This window comes from Salmo salar, chromosome 03 (genome assembly GCF_965601325.2).
Source record: "Salmo salar chromosome 03, fSalSal1, whole genome shotgun sequence".
Classification (NCBI taxonomy): domain Eukaryota; kingdom Metazoa; phylum Chordata; class Actinopteri; order Salmoniformes; family Salmonidae; genus Salmo; species Salmo salar.
In genome coordinates this window covers 64,079,493-64,102,516 of record NC_138293.1, presented here as the reverse complement: position 1 = coordinate 64,102,516, position 23,024 = coordinate 64,079,493, and the positions used below count along the sequence as shown (strand labels likewise).

At 43.7% G+C, this 23,024-nt stretch overlaps 3 protein-coding genes and 4 non-coding genes across 9 annotated transcripts in view; 1 reads left to right on the top strand and 6 right to left on the bottom strand.

Annotated features, from left to right (window-relative positions):
* Positions 1-8,368: 8,368 nt before the first annotated feature.
* LOC106601127 (small ribosomal subunit protein uS17) lies at positions 8,369-11,484 on the bottom strand. Its single transcript, XM_014193076.3, has 5 exons — positions 11,328-11,484; positions 10,337-10,477; positions 9,400-9,475; positions 8,973-9,102; positions 8,369-8,583 (listed from the first exon to the last, which is right to left on the bottom strand). Exons 1-5 carry the CDS (start codon positions 11,340-11,342, stop codon positions 8,460-8,462), a joined length of 486 nt encoding a protein of 161 aa, XP_014048551.1. The 5' UTR covers positions 11,343-11,484; the 3' UTR covers positions 8,369-8,459.
* Positions 8,713-8,797, bottom strand: LOC123741940 (small nucleolar RNA SNORD35). The gene has a single exon (XR_006769463.1). It is a non-coding gene; the product is annotated as a small nucleolar RNA SNORD35 (small nucleolar RNA).
* Positions 9,208-9,293, bottom strand: LOC123741944 (small nucleolar RNA SNORD35). Its single transcript, XR_006769467.1, has one exon. It is a non-coding gene; the product is annotated as a small nucleolar RNA SNORD35 (small nucleolar RNA).
* LOC123741941 (small nucleolar RNA SNORD35) lies at positions 10,113-10,194 on the bottom strand. Its single transcript, XR_006769464.1, has one exon. It is a non-coding gene; the product is annotated as a small nucleolar RNA SNORD35 (small nucleolar RNA).
* Positions 10,574-10,657, bottom strand: LOC123741942 (small nucleolar RNA SNORD35). Its single transcript, XR_006769465.1, has one exon. It is a non-coding gene; the product is annotated as a small nucleolar RNA SNORD35 (small nucleolar RNA).
* On the top strand, positions 11,445-16,210 carry LOC106601126 (apoptosis regulator BAX). Its single transcript, XM_014193075.3, has 6 exons — positions 11,445-11,703; positions 13,454-13,502; positions 14,185-14,349; positions 14,470-14,605; positions 14,831-14,935; positions 15,061-16,210. The coding sequence occupies exons 1-6, from the start codon at positions 11,673-11,675 to the stop codon at positions 15,157-15,159; spliced, it is 585 nt and encodes a 194-aa protein (XP_014048550.1). The 5' UTR covers positions 11,445-11,672; the 3' UTR covers positions 15,160-16,210.
* The window catches only part of LOC100380862 (mitogen-activated protein kinase kinase kinase 14), a 25,517-nt gene continuing 17,989 nt past the window's right edge, over positions 15,497-23,024 (bottom strand). For all 3 annotated transcript variants that reach the window (XM_045715044.2, XM_045715043.2, XM_045715045.2), the window contains exons 6-16: positions 22,879-23,013; positions 22,660-22,789; positions 20,602-20,730; positions 19,632-19,739; positions 19,355-19,512; positions 19,048-19,198; positions 18,545-18,877; positions 18,287-18,399; positions 17,981-18,122; positions 17,700-17,800; positions 15,497-17,541 (exon numbers count right to left, since the gene is read on the bottom strand). In XM_045715044.2, the coding sequence (XP_045571000.2) occupies positions 17,377-17,541; positions 17,700-17,800; positions 17,981-18,122; positions 18,287-18,399; positions 18,545-18,877; positions 19,048-19,198; positions 19,355-19,512; positions 19,632-19,739; positions 20,602-20,730; positions 22,660-22,789; positions 22,879-23,013 (1,665 nt within the window). In that variant the 3' untranslated portion in view covers positions 15,497-17,376. The remainder of the gene's footprint in view (positions 17,542-17,699; positions 17,801-17,980; positions 18,123-18,286; positions 18,400-18,544; positions 18,878-19,047; positions 19,199-19,354; positions 19,513-19,631; positions 19,740-20,601; positions 20,731-22,659; positions 22,790-22,878; positions 23,014-23,024) is intronic.

Here is a 23,024-nt window from a genome sequence, read left to right as displayed (position 1 = left end):
TAACCCTCTCAGTAGTGCTAAGCTGCACCTTTTGGGACTTTTTCCAGCTGGAAAGTGTTGAGCTTTTTAGCAGAGAAATTAGATGGACAGGGACAGGTTTGCCCTGGGCCCTCTTTCAACAGTATCCTCACCTGGAGAAATAGCTCGATTTTCCATCAGTGTGTTACATAGAAATGATCTCCACTCCATCAGGATGTTACATAGAAATGATCTCCACTCAATCAGGATGTTACATAGAAATGATCTCCACTCAATCAGGATGTTACATGGAAATGATCCCCACTCCATCAGGATGTTACATAGAAATTATCTCCACTCCATCAGTGTGTTACATAGAAATTATCTCCACTCCATCAGTGTGTTACATAGAAATTATCTCCACTCCATCAGGGTGTTACATGGAAATGATCCCCACTCCATCAGGATGTTACATAGAAATGATCTCCACTCCATCAGGGTGTTACATGGAAATGATCCCCACTCCATCAGGATGTTACATAGAAATGATCTCCACTCCATCAGGATGTTACATAGAAATGATCTCCACTCCATCAGGATGTTACATAGAAATGATCCCCACTCCATCAGGATGTTACATAGAAATGATCTCCACTCCATCAGGATGTTACATAGAAATGATCCCCACTCCATCAGGATGTTACATAGAAATGATCTCCACTCCATCAGGATGTTACATAGAAATGATCTCCACTCCATCAGGGTGTTACATGGAAATGATCCCCACTCCATCAGGGTGTTACATGGAAATGATCCCCACTCCATCAGGGTGTTACATAGAAATGATCCCCACTCTATCAGGGTGTTACATGGAAATGATCCCCACTGGAATGGGCTGTACTGTACAGTACCAGTAGACAGACCATGTAGATGTTTGTTTAGTGGAGACTTACAGCCACATTACTCACAGCTCAAAAAGTAGCAAATCTCATGAGTCAGGTTACCTAACTAATGATACAGTGAAGATTGAGACATGGAAGAAAATACAAATTAGATGAGATTGTAGCGAGAGCAAATGATCTAGATAGTTTGGCATCTTAATTGAACCTATACAAAATATTGAAAACTTACAAGAAGAATCATTCAGTCCCATTCTACCCACCGAAAACAGTTTCTGACTGAGAAGGAACCAAAAGACGAGAACAATATAGAATATCTGCATCTTCTTCCTGTCTTTTTGCATTGTTAACATTTATTTTAGAGTTACAATGAATTATATGGATCCCCCAGTGAGTCATTGGTATTGAACTAACAGCTGCGGCAGGTGTGAGCGCAAGATGCACGTATCAACATGGACTAACAATGAGGTACACTCCATAACTGACAGCTTTAACTGCCATGTAATAAATGAAACAGATATGCTTTGAACTGCTGCAAGTGGTTGCTTCTCAAGTTGTTACATAAGTTAATATTTCCTTGCTTGATGGCATTGTTGTGTGCGCCTAGGATAATGATATCAGTCACTGGAGTTCCCCCTGTTTGCCAACGGTTTGGTCAGAAAACCTGCAATACAAAGTTAATGTACACAAAATCAGAAATGGGTAACTTCCCACTGGGTACAAACTGGTTGAATCACCATTGTTTCCACGTCATTTCAATGAAATTACGTTGAACTAACGTGGAATAGACGTTGAATTGACATCTGTGCACAGTGGGTTACTGTACCATGGTTATATGTATTTTTATCCACTACAGAAACTAAATCAAGCTGGATTTATGAAAGAGATTTTAATTAAAAGCCTTATAAAGATGATATCATAAAATATTCAAGTATTCTTTCGCAAAACGCATTGCAAAGGTCAACGGTTATATCTATTTTATGAGGATAGAACAGTGGTGACACTGTTCCACACCTTAAAAACCTCCACATCCTTTGATCTCCTGTAATTTATGGACCTATCCTCATCAGACTGAGACCTGTGTTTATGATTCATAATAAAACCATCTCTATAAAGTCTCTTTAGTTACAGAATCCTCCATCCTCCACGGAAAACTATAGGGGCTGATTTCCTTACTTGCAATTGATTGCCTTAGCAAATCACCAACTAACACCAAAACAATGGTGCGTGGTGACCATTGTAAAAATGAGGCTAACAACTATTTGTCAGTGATATAGTGAGCTCCAATTTGAGGGTATTTTCATCCATATCGGGTGAACCGTTTAGAAATTACAGCACTTTTTGGAGTGCCTTTTATTTAAAATATTTGAGAATAATTTTGTAAACACTTCTACATTAATGTGGATGCCACCACGACTATGGATAATCCTGAATGAATCGTGAATAATGAGAGGCATAAATATCATACCCCCCCCAAAAATGCTACCCTCCTCTGTTAATGGTAATGGTGAGAGGTTCGCATGTCTTGGGGGTATGATATAAAATGCTACCCTCCTCTGTTAATGGTAATGGGGAGGGGTTCGCATGTCTTGGGGGTTTGATCTTTGAGCTTCTGTAACTTTCTCACTCATCATTATTCACGATTCATTCAGGATTATCCGTAATCATGGTGACATCCAGAACATATTCTATTCTTATTTACAATAAACTGTATCAAAAATGATACAATACATTATTTACCATTAATTTCTATTGGGCACAAAATAATCTGAAACACAACTGTTATAGTGTGGACACTATATAAATAATTACATGGTTATTATTGGCATTGACCGTGACCTGTCCCCTTTGATGATGTCATCACTAAGAGTCAGATCTGTGCAATGTGATTCTACCACTGGTTGAGTGGGCTATATAGTTCTGCTATTTTTGTACTGTTTGTACCTGGCTGTACACCTTTTAGTTATTGTTGAAAGTAAAGGAAAGTAATATTGAAAGCGTGTGGGCATTCCTTGTCAAGTTACTACATCTTTTTGGCGACGAGGATGGGATTCAAAAGTACCCAGAGATTTTCAAAGATGAACTGGGCACACTGCAGGGCACTGCAGTTAAGCTGTTCGTGGATCCTCAGGCCGAGCCTCACTTTTTCAAGCCCAGGACAGTGCCTTACGCCATGAAAAAGAAAGTGGAAGATGAGTTGGAGCGGCTGCAGGAAGCAAACGTCATTACTCCCATTCAGTTCTCCCGCTGGACAGCTCCTATCGTTCCCGTTCTGTAAAGTGACGGCACGGTGCGTATATGTTGGGACTACAAACTCACCATCAACAGGGCCTCTAAGCTAGGAGGACCTCCACCATCTGGACCAGCTGTTAAAGAGATTCTCTGAGACAGGGCTGCACCTGAAGCGTAGCAAGTGCACATTCCAAGCACAGAGTGTGACATACCTAGGTCACAAGATCACAGCGCAGGGTCTGTGTCCTGTGGAGGACAAAGTCAGGGCAATCAAGGATGCTCCAAACCCCAAGAATGGGTCAGAGCTCAGGTCGTTCCTGGGCATGGTGAACAACTATGGTAAGTTCCTCCCTGAGCTGTCAACAGTGTTGGCTCCACTTTATCAGCTGCTCCACAAAGACTGTAAATGGAAGTGGGGGCCAGCACAAGAGAAAGCTTTCAAGGAAGTGAAAGCACTACTACAATCAGCACAACTTCTGGTTCATTTTGACCAAGACAAAGAGATCATCCTGTCGTGACGCCTCACCCTATGGCGTCGGGGCAGTACTCTCTCATCAGATGGAGGACGGTCAGAGAAACCCATTGGATTCGCATCACGTACGCTGATGAGTGCTGAGAAGGGTTATTCACAGTTAGACAAGGAAGGTCTGGCCATAGTCTTTGCTGTGAAACGCTTCCATCAGTACCTCTACGGTCGTCACTTCACCATATGCACTGACCACAAACCACTGATGAGCCTTTTTAGTGAATCAAGATGCATTCCGCCCATGGCTTCAGTAAGGATACAGCGCTGGGCCCTGACACTGTCAGCTTACCAGAACACTATAGTGTATAGAGCGGGGAAGGACAATGCAAACGCAGACGCGTTCAGCCGTCTCCCGCTACCAGAGATGCCTGCCACAACTGTGGTGCCTCCCGAGCCAATTTTCCTAATGGAGAGATTGTCAAACTCACCTGTGAATGCCAAACAGATCAAACAGTGGACAGACCGGGATCCTATCCTGTCCCAAGTGAAAAGATTCCTGATGCAGGGTTGGCCTCCTGTCATAGAGGAAGATGGACTAAGACCTTATGCAAAGCGCAAAACTGAGCTGAGTGTGCAGGATGGCTGCATACTCTGGGGGTCCAGAGTGGTTGTTCCACTCCCTGGCGGTGCACAAGTCATGGATGAGGTCCATGAGGCTCACCCGGGTGCCTCCCGGATGATAAATTTAGCCAGATCTTACATCTGGTGGCCTAACATGGATCAGGAGGTAGAAGACCAAGTTAAATCATGTTCTGAGTGCCAGATCAACCAGAAGGTGGCGCCGCCCGCGCCACTACATCTGTGGGAGTGGCCTGACCGCCCATGGTCCAGGCTGCACATAGACTTTGCAGGCCCGTTCATGGGTCACATGTTCCTTGTCATGGTGGACGCGCACTCCAAGTGACTGGAGGCGCACATCATGAGCAACATCACAGCGACCACAACCATCGAAAAGCTTTGGCAGGTGTTTTCAACCCATGGTCTGCCGGACTCTCTGGTGTCCGACAACGCAAGAACGTTTACCTGTGTGTGACTTGTTCCAAGAATTCATGCGGAGAAACGGGATTCCCCATGTCTGCAGCTCCCCGTTTCACCCGTTTCACCCGGCCCCTCTTTCAGTGTGCAGACACTGAAAGAGGGGCACAAAAAGATGACTGGGGGAACCATCACAACTAAGCTCTCTCGGTTCTTGTTACAATACCGCATCACGCCACAAACAACAACAGGACAGGCTCCAGCAGTGATGTTAATGGGCAGAAAGCCAAAAGCTCACCTGGATCTACTGCGTCCGAACATCAAAGCACGAGTGGAACGGAAGCAGGAGAAACAAAAAGAGAGACATGACCACCACGCGAGGGAGAGACAGTTAAAACCTAATGACACTGTCTACATCCGCAACTTCACAAGCAGCCAACGCTGGTTGCCAGGTATCATTCTGAGTCAGAGTGGTCCCGTCTCCTTTGTGGTCAAACTGACTGATGGTCGAGTCATGCGCAGACACCAGGACCACCTCCGCCTGCGCTATGACAAAGACAAGACCATGTTTTCAGACGGAACAGCTGTGGGTGGTAGTATACAAGTTGAAACCCCACAGGAAACAGCATCTGAGGAACAGGGGCATTCAGTGGTTCCAGCAGAGGGTGATGGACATTCTCTCACAAACACCCAACCCGCTCCTGTGACCTCAGACCCAGCTCCACGCCTTACCTTTGTCTCGTTGCACACCAGGAGTACTGCGCCGATCACAGCGTGGTCACAAGCCTCCTGAAAGACTAACTCTGTAGTTGAGACTGAGAGACTCGTGGTGTTAGTGTTTGTTTGGAGCAGAAAACCTAGTTGAAAAGACATAAGGACTGTAATTTTTTGTTTGTTTTGTTTACATTTACGGTAACACCAGCAGAAGTTCTACAGTGTGGTGTAGTAAAGAAAAGAAAACACTGATGTGGTTTACTTGTTAACCTTATGTTTTCCTTACGGGGGGGATTTAAATTGAGGGGGGAGAAGTGTTATAGTGTGGACACTATGTAAATAATTACATGGTTATTATTGGCATTGACCGTGACCTGTCCCCTTTGATGATGTCATCACTAAGAGTCAGATCTGTGCAATGTGATTCTACCACCGGTTGAGTGGGCTATATAGTTCTGCTATTTTTGTACCATTTGTACCTGGCTATACACCTTTTAGTTATTGGGTTGAAAGTAAAAGAAAGTAATATTGAAAGACGTGTGGGCATTCCTTTTCAAGTTACTACAACAACCAAAACAAACTGCAAATGCATCCAACAAGTTTGTATTGTCACAAGCTTTATGTAGTCACTTCGTGCTAGGAATATGGGACCAAATACTAACATTTTTAACTACTTTAATACACATATACAGTTGAAGTCAGACGTTTACATACACTTAGGTTGGAGTCATTAAAACCCAGGATTAAATGTCAGGAATTGTGAAAAACTGAGTTTAAATGTATTTGGCTAAGGTGTATGTAAACTTCCAACTTCAACTGTAAGTGAATTTTTCAGAATACTTTTGATTCCCAAAAGTGCTGTAATTTCTACATGGTTCACCCAATATGGATTAAAGTAACCTTAAATTAAAGCTGACAGTATGCATTTTAACCTCATAGTCATTGTATCATTTCAAATCCACTTTTGGACCTCACTGTAAGTGACGCCGCAAGTTTCAGAGTAGCATTAAAAAGAACAAAACCAGATGCACACTATGACTGCTCACAAAACAAACTCACTAAATGATGATTCATCTCTCTTGCCTCCCCTCAGTATGGATTCATGAGCACCTTGACCATTGAGGGGTCATGGTTAGGTCTCTCCTTCCTCTCCCTGGGGTGTCTGTGCGTGAGAGGAGCTATGGCCCACAGATCATCTCTGGGGCCTATCCTAACCCCATTACACAGTCCCCTGTCTATGGACGCCTACGGAGTGACAACCCCAGCGTTGGAGACAAGCCTTGCTGATTAAGTAATGCAGTTAGCCCTGTAGTTATTTTTTTATCCCAGTATTTAGAATGATTTCCATTGAACTGATGTGTCATAATCTTGGGAGTTGACAGAAACTCTACCCTGTTAGACATGTTTCATTTATTTATTTCTGTTACTACCTTTCTTGAGAAGCTGTATTGTATGCCATGATTCTGCAGTGATTAGGAGTCAGACAACAGTCTGGTAGAAGGTTTAGGGCTGGATTCAATCTGCATAGCTGAAGTATCGTGGAAGATCCGCGTTTACCGTGAATGCAGTCTCTGCGAACGCGGGAACATTGCCTTTAAACTTACAAAAATCTATAACGTGGATCTTCCTCGATACGAATTCAATCCAGCCCTTAATCTGTGACTAGGTCAAATGGGAGGTGGGCATTAGCAGAGTGGCCAAGGCTCAGGGATTCTATGGGATTGCAAGCTTCTTATGAATGCTGTCTAGCAAGGTCACTTATGGGTCTGGCTTCATCAGTGTGTCTACAATGTGAGAACATGCCCCACTCAGGCCCCTACCATGGCTGGACTCACTCACGTCACCACCATATGGTCCACATTCACATAGGCACTGGGAAAGCAGCAACCTCCGCATCATTATGTAAATGCAGACGCCAAGGCCTTGGTAGACCCAGGCAGCAAAGTAGACAGAAGCCCAGCCTGAGGGAGGGGCTGAGGGGGCTCTCTCATTCCCATGTAGAGACTGAGGGCTTGGCCATCACAATCAAAGCCACATGATATGCCTCAGCTGATGAATGCAGGCAATTTAGCATGTATTGCATATGTTTGGGTACGTTTTCTTCTGGATCTCAGAAGCCATTGGGCGTACAGGCCTATAGCAAAACACCTAGGAAACAATGGAACAAGCTGAAAAACAAGACAACCCTAGAATGAGTCCAACCAAGGACTTGTGTACATGATTTTGTGTGTGGGTTCAAATGTATATGGTCTCGTGGGAGAAATACTATCATTCAGACCAACCAATATAAAAAAAAATCTCACATTGCCAGTTTGAAAGGGAAAGCCCCACTGGTATTTGGCAGTTGAAACATTTGATTTCTGAAAGCATTTATTTTGTATTCCACATTGATGTTTCTTTATATTCACATTGGGAGTTTCAGTAGCATGTCACTGTTCACAGCAGATCCCTCCCATAACTTGAGAATACCTGGAATGTATGCTGTGTGAACCATGGGTGACATAATCAACTTGCCTCAGCCTCAGCTGAATGTGACACACTAAATGTGAATGAATTTAAGGATAAAAATGACATGAGAATCATTGGTTTACTGTTATGGTACTAACAATACTTTTTATCATCTTTCTACACCCTATTTACATCCAGTCCCAGGATGGAAGCCAGTGTACTATTACGTCAAACCTTATCAGTACATTTTGTTTTGATTTAAAAATAGGTGTTTGTCACCCTCTGTTGGTCAAGCCCACACACTTGAGTCTCGACATGGATTTAGTTATCCACTAGGGGTCACTATTGTGTATCCATCTGACTTTTGAGACCAAGGTATATTGGTTTATATATAATTATAAACTGGATGGGTCCAGTCATGAATGCTGATTGCCTGAAAGCCGTGGTATATGGGAGTCAGTTGACGGATGGACAACGGAAAGAATTGTCTGGCAGAACACACAAGTCAGCCTCAGATATTACACAAAACACACTCCTTTTCAGTTAATTGGCAAAGGTTCCCCATTGAATTGTACAAATGTAATTATTTAACAAAAGATAGGCCAGTAGACCAAGATACAGAACATTTTCTTTATTTCAGATACTTCAGAGCAGGTCAGCCTAGAAAGCCTTCCTGTCAATTGGTCTCATCTCCTGCACATCCTAGATTAGAACTTCTGGAACTGCTTCTTGGCTCCAGCGGCCTTTGTGACCTTGAGGACGTTGAACCTCACTGTCTTGCTGAGGGGTCGGCACTCTCCGACGGTAACAATGTCTCCGACGGAGACGTCTCTGCAGGGAAAAGGAGGGGATTATTGGAGCATAATCCTAAAGTGACCATGGCACTGCTTTTCTAGGAATAACATCAAGATAATCCAAGGGAAATTGAGAAACCACTGCCATCTCATGTGATAGGTAGGCCAAACTGCATCAGTGTAGCCATTAGGCAGTGTCGTCAGAGCCACATGGGCTTGGAAGACCATCGTGAGGAAAAACATCATTTGCAGCCAACATCAATCTGATTTAACGGAACTTCAACTGTAGTGCAACAGTGAGTTACAGCCATCCTTGCAGTAGGAAATGCACTAGCTAGGCAAGATCAGCCAATTATTGGATACAGCCTGGCAAGAACAAAAACATGCAAAGAAGAGGTTGAAAAGACTCGACAGAGATCCTCTTACCTGAAGGCAGGTGAGAGATGGACAGACATGTTCTTGTGCCTCTTCTCAAAGCGGTTGTATTTGCGGATGTAATGCAGGTAGTCACGTCTGATGACGATGGTCCTCTGCATCTTCATCTTGGTCACCACGCCTGAAAAGGCAGAATCAGGTCAATGTGTGGTCAATCTTAGAATACATCTAAGCACTGATCTAGGGATAGGAGTAAACCGTTGAATAGGGTGAGCATGGTCTTAGGGTCATTGCATCAGAAATGCCATAAGGCGTTGTCGTCATAACCAGAAGGCTTGGAAGACCATCGTGAGAAAAACAATTTTTAGTTCAGTGAGAAAATGTTCATAAAGGGCTCTAAATGCCAAAGATGAATGTTAGATGAATGTTTTACATCCAAACCAAAAACAATGAACAGCAAGGAAATGTAAAGACTAACCGGAGAGGATACGACCGCGGATGGAGACATTCCCAGTGAAGGGGCATTTCTTGTCAATGTAAGTACCGTCGATAGCCTGTTGAGAAAAAAAAAGTTACGTTCTCTGCAACTCCTTCCAAAACCCTCAAACCTGTCTAAAAAATAAACCATACTGAACAAAAAATAAACCCAACATACAACAATTAACCGAGTTAGTTCATAATGAAATCAGTCAATTTCAATTAATTGGGGCCTAATCTTCAGATTTCACATGAATGGGCAGGGGCGCAGCCATGGGCAGGCGTAGGCCCACCCACTGGGCTTCAGACAGAAATACTCATGTTTCATGAGTTGTCGTCAATTTTAGGGCAAAAGCTCTGGGGAACATTCCTGCAGTCAGCATGCCAATTGCACTCCCTCAACTTGAGACATCTGTGGCATTGTGTTGTGTGACAAAACTGCACATTTTAGAGGGGCCTTTTATTGTGCCCAGTACAAGGTGCTCCTGTGTAATGATCATAGTGATCAGCTTCTTGATATGCCACAGGTGGATGGATCATATTGGCAAAGGATATATCTTCACTAACAGGGATGTAAACAAATGTGTGCACAACATTTTAGAGAAATATTTGTGCATACGGAACATTTCTGGGGTCTTTTATTTCCGCTCATGAAACACGGGAGCAAAACGTTACATCTATTTTTTGTTCAGTATAGATGGCCAAAGCCCTCCTATAACTGCATCAGTGTTGCCATTTGGCAGTGTCGTCAGAGCCTCAGGCTTGGAAGACCATCGTGAGAAAAACATCATTTGCAGCTTTAAAGAGCGGTTAACCATACTAGCTAATTGACACTACAGACAAGGCTGTATTCAAAAAACAATTAAACAAATGTATCATACTGGCCATAAGGTGCACAACTGTAGTTTTAGGATAGTTTAGGTCGTTGGGTACATCACCTCTCTTGGGGTTTTGAAGCCTAGACCAACGCTCTTGTGGTAGCGTGGGAGCTTCTCCTTGGCCTCCTTGCCACCTTCACCAACCAGAACACGCTTCTTGTTCTGGAAGATGGTTGGCTGCTTCTGATAAGCCCTCTCGGTCTGTGGGGAAAAGACATAACCCCAAGTCAAAAAAAACATATATGCAGAGACTAACCCGTTGCTCCATCATGGATCTGAAAATACCCATCTTCAAGCTGCACTGCATCAGTGTTGCCATTAGGCAGTGTCGTCAGAGCCTCACAGGCTACGAAGACCATCGTGAGAAAAACATAATTTGCAGGTAAAAATAGACACTACTGTGCATTAACGTATACAAAATATTGTAAGTTAATTTAACAGAGAAGCAGTAGATCAGAAAGGGTGCACTAGCACGATTTACAATCTATGAAGCTGGCCATTATGAAAGTTCAGAAAAGTTTGAGATGGCTGCACTCAAAAGTAGAGCAAAATAACTAGATTACTAAAACAATAGCTATAACATTTGGAACATACAAGTTCAGAAAGTAGACCGCTGAGTTTAGCCAACGAAAGGGTGATATGGCTAGCAAGCTAGCCAAGTTGCCGTAAAAACGAACCTAACGGCTATAGCTTTTTCAGGACGTTAAGACTTCTCGCGCATACATTTATCTAGCAATGACATGTTTTAGCTATCAACTCTGCCATGAATCAGTAAACTTCGGTTATCAACTACAGATTAAGCATACGCACAATGTTGTAAAGGCCTAGTTAGCAAACCGCCTAGCTGGATCTCCGACAACGCGCTCCACAGCACAGGGCCTCGAACGCGACAGTCGAAACAACAATTGCGGGACCAAACTACAGTGAGATACTTCAATCTCATGCTCTTCGCTTAACCAAAGCTATTTATTGTACGCTACGATGACATGCTAGTTATTTTTCTGTCAAAAAGAAGCACATTAATTTCGCCACGCTGTTTTGCAAAACGTACTTGTGCATCCGCCATCTTTGCCAGCCGAGTCGTAAAGAGAACTAAGCATGCGCGCGACGGACCGAAGTCAGAAAGGTCAGGATATGACGTTTAGAAAGGGCAAGGCATAAACGGAACCTTGGATTACGTTTGTGAAAATATTTGTGTTCATTGCTGATTAAACTTGCTATACTCTTAGTGTTTTGTAAATTGACTACTCATAAATGTTATCGGCCCTCTGCGTAGTGCTCTTACAAGCTGGCATTCATGAACGAGCAACAGGAAGCCACTCCTCTGTTACTGTAAACATATGTCACATGACTGCAGGCGGAAGCATACTCCAAATAATCTTAGTAACGTTACAAGATGGCTACGCCGTCGGGAGGAGGCGATTCAGGTAAGTGACATAACTATGATAACAACAATCGATACGGAACCGTGGCACTGATATCGTAATTAGCGTGAGCCGGAACAAAAAGTATTTGTCACCGTTTAGTTGACTTGTTAAAGATTTGAGGTTTGTTGCTGGTTGGACCCAGCCGCGTCGAGCTAGCCAGCTGGTCAACTCGCTAGCATAACACCCAGCCATCCCATCTCTGAAACATGCCCATAACTAGGTAAACTAGCTAGCTATCTATCTATCTGGGAAAGCTACATTATAGTTAACTTGTTTTCTTTTCTCATCAAGCTAGCTTGTAAGTCTGTAACGTCATTGTGATAGTCTGTAATAAACAGTTAATTGGTATATACATATACACCCCAAACATTCTGTTTTGTATTGGATATTCGGTTTTCACTCGTTAATAGCTATTGAACCAAGCATGCCATGACATGGAGTATTGTGACATTATAATCTGAATCAGGGGAGGATGGAGAACAATCGACACCTTCTGTGTGTTAATCTTAGATCTTTTTGAAGATTGAAATCTGATAAGAAAATGAGAGATTCACACAAAAAAGATACGGATTGTTCTCCATCCTTCCCTGATTTAGAATATATTTCCATTGTCATGACATGCTTGGTTCAATAGCTATTGGCGAAAGAAGCGAATATCCTATATAAAACAACCTTTACCGTGGTACTGAACCATATACCTACCGGCTCTCTAAAAAGTCGGTTTAACAATACTTTCCTGGGGATATTTTGTCTCAATGAAGATGAAGGACAAACCACACAGACGATCGGTATAGTAAGTTTAAATGTAATTTTATTCAACATTCTGGCAAGGAACATTTACAAGATTTTGCAGGTATTTGTTTCAAGCTGTTTAAACCAATTAATTGTTTATTACAGACTGATTCGTCAGACTAGTATGTGGGTGCTAGCTAGCTGTGTTTAATATGCATTTTAGTAATTTAGCGACGCTCCATTGTGAATTACAGTTAGTGCATTTGTCTTAAGATGGCTAGGTGGGACAACCACATATCACAGTCATATTAAGTACATTTTCCCTCTGAAGTAGCTATCAGCAAAGTAAGAGGGGGTGGGGGGGGGGGGGGGGGGCTGTGGGATTATTTAAGATACTCTTTGAAGGGGTAGTGTTTCAGATGTTTTCGGGAAGATTGGCAGGGGGAAGCTGGTTCCACCATTGGGGTGCTAGGGCACAGAAGAGCTTGGACTGGGCTGATTGGGAGCTGCCCTCCTGTAGGGCTGGTAGGGCCAGGTGTGGCAGTCCAATGAGTCGTTGTACTTCATTCTTAATTGTTGTCATTCCCGAAACGTCATTGCCAACTAACCTACCTGTAGTACATCTTGGTCCAGCCAAACTGTTACTAATGTCAGCTGAGAAGTCTACTTCTGAAAATGAGCCAGCTGGTGTTTTAACTTTCACATTAATTCATGTCACACTGAACTGGTCATGAGGCCTGCATACTTCAGTACCTACTTGTTCAAAAATATCTTTGTGTGTCACATTTCAATCATATTTAGCCCATTACATAATATATTTGTGACTGCCCGGTTTTGATATCACAGACACCCATATGTTAGCCTGGCTGACGCTGCCTATGTGACTCAGTCAGGAGGACTTCAAGAGTTCAGAGTTAGCCAGACTACCCAGACATAGGCATTGTCTTAAATTGCCTCTACCTGCAGTTGGTTTATGTCCTGGTAGTACTCTCACTCCAGTGCTGCTTTGTGTTCTCAGGTAATGGAACTGATCAGGTACTAGAACTGGGAAAAAGATTACTGACAGAGTGAGTATACCTTCTTGTTTACTCCTGAATTTGATCTTTATTCACATTTGTCTGATTTAATCAGGCTGTAATACACCATTTAATTTGTACATATAGCCTGAAACATTGGAGTCCAAATCGTAAATGTTCCTTACAAGCCAGAATGTTGAATAACATTACATTTGAACTTACACTACAGGTTGTCTGTGCAGTTTGTCCTTCAGCCACTCTAAATTTGAGACAAAATATCCACAGGGAAGTATTGTTTACCAGACTTTTTACTGAGCCGGTAGGTATATGTTTCTGTTGGCTTGTATTTTTAGTGTGTATTTTCAATCTTCTGACGAATGCGACGTAAACACATGCACAATATGTAAACAATAGCCAAGGGTCAGCGAACCACAGATCAGACGTTGCTCGCATTCATCTGACCTACCAGCTCTCTAAAAAGCCTGGTAAACAATACTTTCCTGTGGATATTTTGTCTCAAATTTCGAGCATCTGAAGGACAAACTGCACAGACAACCAGTAGAGTAAGTTCAAATGACATTTTTTATTAAACATTCTGGCTGAACATTTTATAAGATTTTGCACTCCAATGTTTCAGACTGTATATACCAATGAATTGTTTGTTACACCCTGATTAATCAGACAAGGATCACATTTACTAACTAGTTGTTTACCCGTGACCCTCTCTTCGCAGTTTCATCTACGAGCGGGTTCGTCGCCATGCTGACAGCAGTACTCAGTTGTCAGTGTCACGGACCCAGTTGGGCGGGAGTGAGCTGTGTGACCACAACGAAAAGAAACTGGCCCACTGCCTACAGCAAATTGGAGATGAGCTGGATAGCAATACACAACTCCAAAGGTATCTTAAACAAAGGACTTAGAAAGGGACTCCAGCTCTTTGCTTGAATCGATATTCACTTTGAATTGACCCCTGGAGTTTGTGCAATACTCAGAGCATCTCTCTTGTTTTTCCATTCAGTATGATAAATGATACTGCACTCCAGCCCAGCCAGGAGGTTTTTATGAGAGTGGCCTGTGAGATCTTCTCTGATGGAAAGTTCAACTGGGGCAGGGTGGTGGCACTCTTCTACTTTGCCTGTCGGCTGGTCATCAAGGTGAGGGTTGTCAGTGGTTGTGTTTTATTTAGCTCTCCTTTCTCTCTCAATCAATCTCTTGCTCTCTTGTCCTCCGTTAGACAAAGGAAACGGGGCTCATCTCAGTCGGAATAGATTCACTGTTTTGAAAACCGCAACGCTTGGAATGGAACTGCATTTTCTACGTTTTGGGATGAGTTGTCTTCTTCATTGTGTAATAAGACAGCATGGTCTTTCTCTCCTCAGGCTCTGTTGACCAAGGTCCCCGACATCATCAGAACCATTATCAGCTGGGCCACAGACTACCTGCGAGATCATGTGATCAACTGGATTAGGGAGCAGGGTGGCTGGGTAAGGAATCAGTAGATGTGCTTTCCCCACATTGACTTACAGGGTTCATTTTTTTTATAAATGTGTTTTTGAAATTGTAGTTGTAGTGATGGTTGAAGACAATGGTGTCTCTTCCTAATTCTTAGGAGGGAATCCGTTCCTACTTTGGCACTCCCACCTGGCAGACCGTGGGTGTGTTCCTCGCTGGAGTTCTTACCACTGTGCTGGTCATCCGCAGGATGTGAAGGGGAGGAGAGCCTGAGAGAAGAAAGGACAAAGAGGGAAGGACATAAGACTGGGAGGAGAACTGGGTAGTAGAGACAGACCTGATGTGAGGGTAAAGGGGAAGTGTTTCTGGAGAAGGAAAAGGTGAGGAAAAATAGAGTTGGGAATGGAAAAACAGCAACGTTTGGACCTGATCAACCACTCCTCTTTCCTGCCCTCCATCCATGGCAAAGGATCGAGTCAGATTCAAAGTTCTTCTTACCTCTGTTCCCTACACCGCTGAAAATGTGAGCGGCTCTTGACCGCACATACAGGAGAGAAGGATGGAAAGAGCTATATAGAGACTCGGCCAGGGCACATCTTTTAATTAATTTATTTTTATTTCTTACAAACAAACAAGTCGCTGCATGACATTTTGTTGCTTAAGTCTTATGACATGAACTGATGACATTAAATCATCCCCCCCTCAGGTTAGCCATGAGAATCTCCTATGCTTTCCCGCTGTGCTTTATTTCTGTTGCACTTCTCCCATTGAGTCTCTCCTTTTTCCTATCTGATCATTCTCTCCAGCCGTCTTCATGGTATGTCTTTGCTAGAGTATGCATTTTGGGGTGTGTGTCTGTGAGCATCTACGTGTGATCATAGGATCAACAGGTGTTCCAGGTGCGTGTGTGTGTGTGTGTGTGCGCGCAATTCTACTGCACACACACAGCACTGTCCTTCTCTCACAGATGTTTACCTCGCTCTCAGCATAGTGTTCAAAGTACTGTATTCTATGGTGGGCTATTTAAAAGTAGACTATACCATAATCCTTCACAATCAAATGCTCTTTTTATACACCTTGTTAATGTGTTAATAAATAAGGGAACCTTTTCTTATTTCTTTTAAGTTGTCAGTGCCTTCGTCCTTTTTTAATTTCTACAATAAATTGCTTTGATATTGTTCAAATTTTGTAACTTTTTCTATATATCTTTTGTAAAACTCTTGTCCCCTGAAACAATCTTTTTGCAGTGACAGTTTGTTTTTGTATGTTGTAATATGAACATAAAATAAACATTTTATGGATTGCGATCATTATTAAGCTGTGACATATTTGGGGAAAGATTGTGGGTTGTGAATGAGATGAATTTAAAACTATTGCCTGCTTATACACATTCTCAACTGGAAGCATTATATCTAAAGAGAGTGTCTAGTAGTAATGCAGTAGTTGGATTGAATCTTTCCTATTGATCAGCAAATGGATATGAAATTCTCCAGAGTAGAGCTTTTATTTCATGTTACTGTAAGGTACACAGGGTTGAGATGTTAACATCCTATTGGCTCAGTGCTGTTGTTGGGTGTGCTCTAGCTAAGTACAGAAAAAAGCTATCATTTTTAACAAGTTGTATAAAATTATGCTAGCTCAAGAGCAATGTTGGACTTTGCATACCTTACTTTGAGAAAAGGCAGTTGGAGCTTATTCATATTAACCATTGTCTCTAAAGAGAACACAAACACCACGTGTGTGCTGTAATTTACAGAGATATCCATTTATAAGAAAGCCATGGCATTTGTCCTTTTATCCTCTACGGGATCGGTGTCCCTATACTGGAACAATTGTTGCTAATGTGACTAGAATGACGTAAGTAACATCCAACTTTCCAGGACATACACGCCTTATATGTGCAGAAAGCTTAAATTCTTGTTAATCTAACTGCACTGTCCAATTTACAGTAGCGATTACAGTGAAAAATACCATTTATTGTTTGAGAGTGCACAACAACAAAAAACTTATCACGGCACTTGGTTTGATACATTGACCTCTGAAGGTAAATAATGTACTTACATTCAGTAATATTGCTGATTTGTCATCCTGAGGGTCCCAGAGATAAAATGTAGCATAGTTTTGTTTGATAAAATCTATTTTTATATTCAAATGTTGGAACTGGGTTCTAAAGATTGAATCCCTGCTGTTAATATTCTCCTACATTAACTTGACATTTCCACAAACTTCAAAGTGTTTCCTTTCAAATGGTGTCAAGAATATGCATATCCTTGCTTCAGGTCCTGAGCTACAGGCAGTTAGATTTGGGTATGTAATTTAGGCGAAAATTGAAAAAAAGGGTACGATCGTTATAAAGATTATACATAACACAGTTTGATAAAAAGCAGGTTTGACTGAGACAGGCGTACAGGAGTGAGTCTACAGTCCTGATGCTTGATGAGACTGCTACTGATGAATGGGGGGAGTTGATGGCTCAGTCACGAGTCTCCAGCACCCCCTCCTTGACCCTCCATCTCCAGGCCTGGCTGTAGTCAGGTGCAGGGACACAGCGGAGCAGGAGGCCAGAGTCCTGCACCTCCTCATCATGGGCCACTGGCTCCCGCTCCTGAGTCTCCATGGTGAACACCCTCTCAGAGATCTAGGGGGGAGAGAGACACACAGGTGTAAGGTGGTGTAATGAAGGCCTGTGTGTAGTCGCCTGTGAAAAGGACAAGAGCATCAAAATGAAAATATGAGTGTGCATGACTTCTTGTCAGGGGAGGCATATTGAAAAGTCAACCATGAGTCCTCACTCACCTGATCGCTGATCCCCGTGGCAATGTGGCCCACCTTCACCCTACGTTTCTCTCGGATCCGGATGCTTTGCCCATTTACGTCCGTGATGCAGACGTCCACTCCTGAGCCAATCACAACGCAGAGAAACAGCCAACATGAGTGCACTGCACATGCTTTCTCAGCATGAATGATATCTCTATGGGAATGTGGTCCTATCCAGTGGGAAACAATATGACATGATCCTCTTATCTAAACGTCCTGAGCTGTAGCACCTTCCAGGGTCAGAAAACGATGTCACTCACCCTCAAAGCATCGGGGTGGAGACAGGTGGCTTTGTTGAACCAGCCAGTCCATACTGAGAATCTGTCCATCCGGTTGGCTGTTGTAGGAGAACACGCCAGAGCTGAGGTCATCACCTGGGCTGATGGACCAACGGCCAGAGTCCTGTAGTCAGGGAGGAGGGAGACAGGGAAAAGAGAGGGAGAACCGTGAATGGGCTGATAATGTGACCGAGAGGTCCAGATACCAACCCACAGAAACACATTACACACTACAGCTGTTCATATTATCTAACATGTCAGGTATGGCAGGCTTGTATGGTGGGTTACCTTTCTGTCCCATAAGTCCCTGTTGGAGTAACAGTCACTGCTGCTCAGGCAGGACAGTAGCTGCTCCTGGGTTTCTGCTGAGTGCAGCTGAGACAGACTGGTCAGGTAGAACTCTGCAGACAAGCAGAAGAGGAGCGGTAAGAACAGAGGAGTTGACTTCAGTTGATATAGACACACACAGATATACTTCAAGTAAAATGAACTAAGATACACAGACTAACAGACAGCAAACATGCAGAATGTTGCAACAACCCTTACCTGTCTCCAGTTTGCGCAGTTCAAGCTCAGACACATTGGAGGTGATGTCGGCCATCTTGGGATTTTGCCATTCATGGAGTTGTGTCAGTAGAGAGCAAGGTGAGTCTGGAGATGAGGTTGTCTCCTCTGTGTCTGCCTCACTGCCTTCCTCCTCCTCATCATTGTTAAGCTCCCTGCTCCCTGGGTTCATGGATTCCAGCAATAGCTTATGGTTCTTCTCAGAGCAGGTGTCTCTGCTGAAGGGATGCCAGGGCTGGCTAGACTGGCTGGGGCTGTCATCTATCTGTAGGGGCTCCTTATAGGACCCTCTGATGGGGCTGCTGAGTCCTCCCACTAAAGACACACAGTAGGGTTGGTAGTCAGTTATAACAAAGTTATAACATCTAAGGACTGATCTAAAAGCAGTGGGTTTGTTAGCCAGTATTCACATGAACATGGTTAACAGCCACAGTTTTTAACATCTAAGAACTGATCTAAAAACAGTGGCGGTGCTACACCCTCACCTTCTCTCAGAGCTCTGGCTGCTCTTCCCTTGAGCTCCGAGGCGGAGGCCCTCTTGGTTGGCTCCTTCTGTAGTCCCACCTTTATGACATCAGCAGTGAAGGGACTGCAATCGGGCGGGATCTCCCTCAGAGGCGGTGGTTCATTGGCTATCTGTAACCATAGCCACATGAACAATCAATCCACGACATGAAGATTCAATCCAATCGGAGGCCAAATATTGGCTCTGATTTTTTTTTCAAACATCAAAAGCTACATATGTGTCACATGTCAAGTATGAAGACAGGGTGGTGTTGTGTTGAAGGATACCTTGAAGTACAGTGGGCGGGAGTAGTATCGTGTCCAGGGCTGGCAGCCATTGAGCATGTGCAGTAACATGCAGCAGCTGCTCCACACGTCTGCTTTGGCTCCGCGGGTTTCCCCTTTCACAATCTCCGGGGCCATGTGTGTCTCTGTCCCCTTCAGATCTGCTTCCACACACATACACAGAGTATACATTCAGACATGACAACCAGGTCAAACACTTTATTTTTTTGGTGTATGCCTCTTTTTTATCTAGTGGGGTCTTGAGTTCATATTTTGCTACCTCCTTGGGATGCACTTAGGCTCTGTCCACCGATGTCCATTCTCTCCGAGTGTCCAAAGTCACACAGAAAAGTGTCCCTCCCATCCTCTGACAGCAACACATTGTCCGCTGCAACACACACACACACACACACACACACACACACCACACACACACACACACACACACACACACACACACACACACACACACACACACACACACACACACACACACACACACACACACACACACACACACACACACAGGAAGGCATGTTAATCTATGGCTATATACTGGATTTGGTTATTGTTGTTCTATAATCCTGGGATGAGACAGCCATATTTAGCGGCACTGTAGCTATGCAGACGGGGCAAGGTTCTGGTAACCAGGGGGAAAAGAGAGTCAAATCCAAGTCATGCTGACTATTAAGAAACAGCTGTTGGGGAAGGACTGAATCTGGGGCTTATAGCATTATAGACAGGCAGGCAGCTGGTGACTTGGCAAAACCTCCCTGTTGTATCTGTGCCTGTGGTGTGGCATATCTGACACCAGGTGGCGTCTGAGCACTGAGCCATGTGGTTCCGACTGTCTATCCTTTGCTCTGTCGCTCTCTCTCTTCCTCTAGTTCTGTCTCTCCCTCTCTCTGGCTGGCGAGCGCATGCGCCCTCTAAAGAGCAGCGGTGAGTCACGCTGTGGGAAATTCCCGGCTTGGCGCGTTCTCAGCCTGTGGTGCTCTGGTTTCACAACACAGGTGCTGGAGATCAAGACACGATCTGCGACTCTTGTGTTCCACATAACAACTGCAAAAACAACTGAGAAAGAACTTACTCTCACCAAGGCGAAATATGAATCAAAATATGAATATCCTGAACGTCTGCTTCTTCTATTTCTCTTTTTCAACTGTCAAGACACCGTGTGTTTTATGAACCTTCTGCTGTAGTTTTGTTCATAAGTCAGTCATCTTTCATTATCTCATGTCTCGGCCTACCCTTTATGTCCAGATGCAGCACTCGTCTCTTCAGCAGGTGTTCCAGCGCCTCCAGGACCTGACAGTGGTAGTGCAGGGCCAGGTCCTCAGGTAGCCGACCCCTCTCTTTAATAAGCTGACCCACAGAGCCTAGAAGCAGATAAGAGAGAAGGAGGAGGGGTCAGTGGGTGATGGAAAATCACCTCAAAATCATAGTGGTGATCTGAGGCATTCTTCGAGAAACTCTAACAGAGGCGTCTAGTAGTGATGCCCTGGTTGACTCATAACCCGGACGGGTTTAGGGTCATTAAATATTGTGTGGATGAAGGGCGGGTGGGTAGCAGGCGGGTTGAATAAAGAGAAAACAATACCTTTAAAAATCCATAAATGTGTCATTCCTGCGCAATTTATATCTATAGGCTACATTGAGGATGTTCTTTAATTATTTTAGGCTACCTGGCATTAGTGCATAAACCTAGGGGTCTAACTGTACTAGCGCCAAATAGCCTACATGCCAATAACCACATGCTTTTCGGAACGGGCAAAAAAGTTTACGTCGGCCTCCCGAGTGGTGCAGCGGTCTAAGACACTGCATCGTAGTGCTAGCTGTGTCACTAGAGATTCTGAGTTCTAGTCCAGGCTCTGTCGCAGCCGGCCGCGACCGGGAGACCCATGGGGCGGCGCACAATTTGCCCAGCGTCGTCTGGGTTAGGGGAGGTCTTGGCTGGCAGGGATGTCCTTGTCCCATCGCGCACTAGCGACTCCTGTGGCGGGCCGGGCGCAGTGCATGCTGTCGCCAGGCGTACGGTGTTTCCTCCGACACATTGGTGCGGCTGGCTTCCAGGGTTAAGTGGGCATTGTGTCAAGAAACAGTGCGGCTTGGTTGGGTTGTGTTACGGAGGACGCACGGCTCTCGACCTTCACCTCTCCCAAGTCCGTACGGGAGTTGTAGCGATGAGACAAGACTGTAACTACCAATTGGATACCACGAAATTAGGGAGAAAAAAGGGGTAATTTGTAAAAAAACAATTATTAAAAGGTTACGTCAATCCACGGAGGCAAAAAGGAGTTTAATTCAACAAGAGAAAAGCTTCGAAACGTTGAATATAAAGAGAAAGGAGTGCCAGAAAAGTAATGTTGGGAAAATATTTGGTGAAGTGGGAAATGTGTGATGATTGTGAGGCGCTATACAAGTTCAACAGTCACAAGACTGGGACTTCAAATAGGGAAGTTCAAGGGAACTGTAGCCTACTGTTCAGATGGGTTAAATGGAAACTGAAATCTGGATACTGACTGTAGGTCTATAACCTCTCACATAGCCTTAATATTAACTCCTACAAAATTAAGGATTTATTGCAGTAACATGATACACCAAATGTAGGCAAAATTCTGACTCAGGAACAGGAGTGGAGAAATGTGATTTCTTTCTTTCAGCATCTTGAGAGAATGCAAATGCTCAGTTAGTACCTCTACAGATGGTATCTATATCAGCATCATTAAAGCTGATAGAATTTCAACCACATAAAATATTCCCTCTTTAATTATTATTATTTATTTTTTTTGGTCCCTAAACGCCTTTGCTCCATGAAAGAAGATGACAGAGAAAAACTTTACCGATGTCAACTAGATTAAAGCATTCATTCTATTGATTTATGACAATCTGGTGAGCAGGGGTTAATATAGTCTTTGAGGGCAACATAAAATGACAGAAGAGAAGCTGCATCTATTTAATTGTAGACAAGTTGACTAACAAATAGTCTACCAAAATGTCAGAAATTATAAGCAGAAACATATCTAAAATCAGGAGAAAATCTGCACCCCGTTTCAAAAAATCATTCCACTGTCTTTGACTGTAGCCTACAGCATTTTTCTATGTTAGCGCGTTAGGGTCAGGCCACAGATTGTCACTTTATCACATATAGTCTGGCGGTTGTGGATGGGTTATTAGCATTTGTGGGCGGGTGCAGGTGAACAAAAAGCTGGCCCGCGCATAACTAGCGTCCAGGTCACTGCCTGAGATCGAGGGACAGTACAGTATAGGTACAGTATAGTGTAGGTACAGTATAGTGTATAGCTCACCAGCTTTGAGGTCCATGAAGAGGACGACGTAGGGCCCCTCTCTGATCACTCCGAAGAGTTCCACCACGCGAGGAGACTTCAGGGCACTCCACGTACCCACTTCCTCACTACTAAAACTCTTCAGGAGAATCTGGGAGGGAGGAGAGAGTTAAATTGTTCTCAATAGTGGGAGATAACGCACAGGTAATGTACACACAGAGAGTGTAAGTGCTGTTGTACCTTTTTGGCGCCAAATCTGAAGTGTGTTCTGTTGTCTTGCACACTGTGCACTTCCCCGTATGACCCTGTGTTGATACACTTGCAGAGGCTGTAGTCCTTCCCCTCCCTGTACTCATAATTCACAGGCTGAATATTCTAATAGGAAA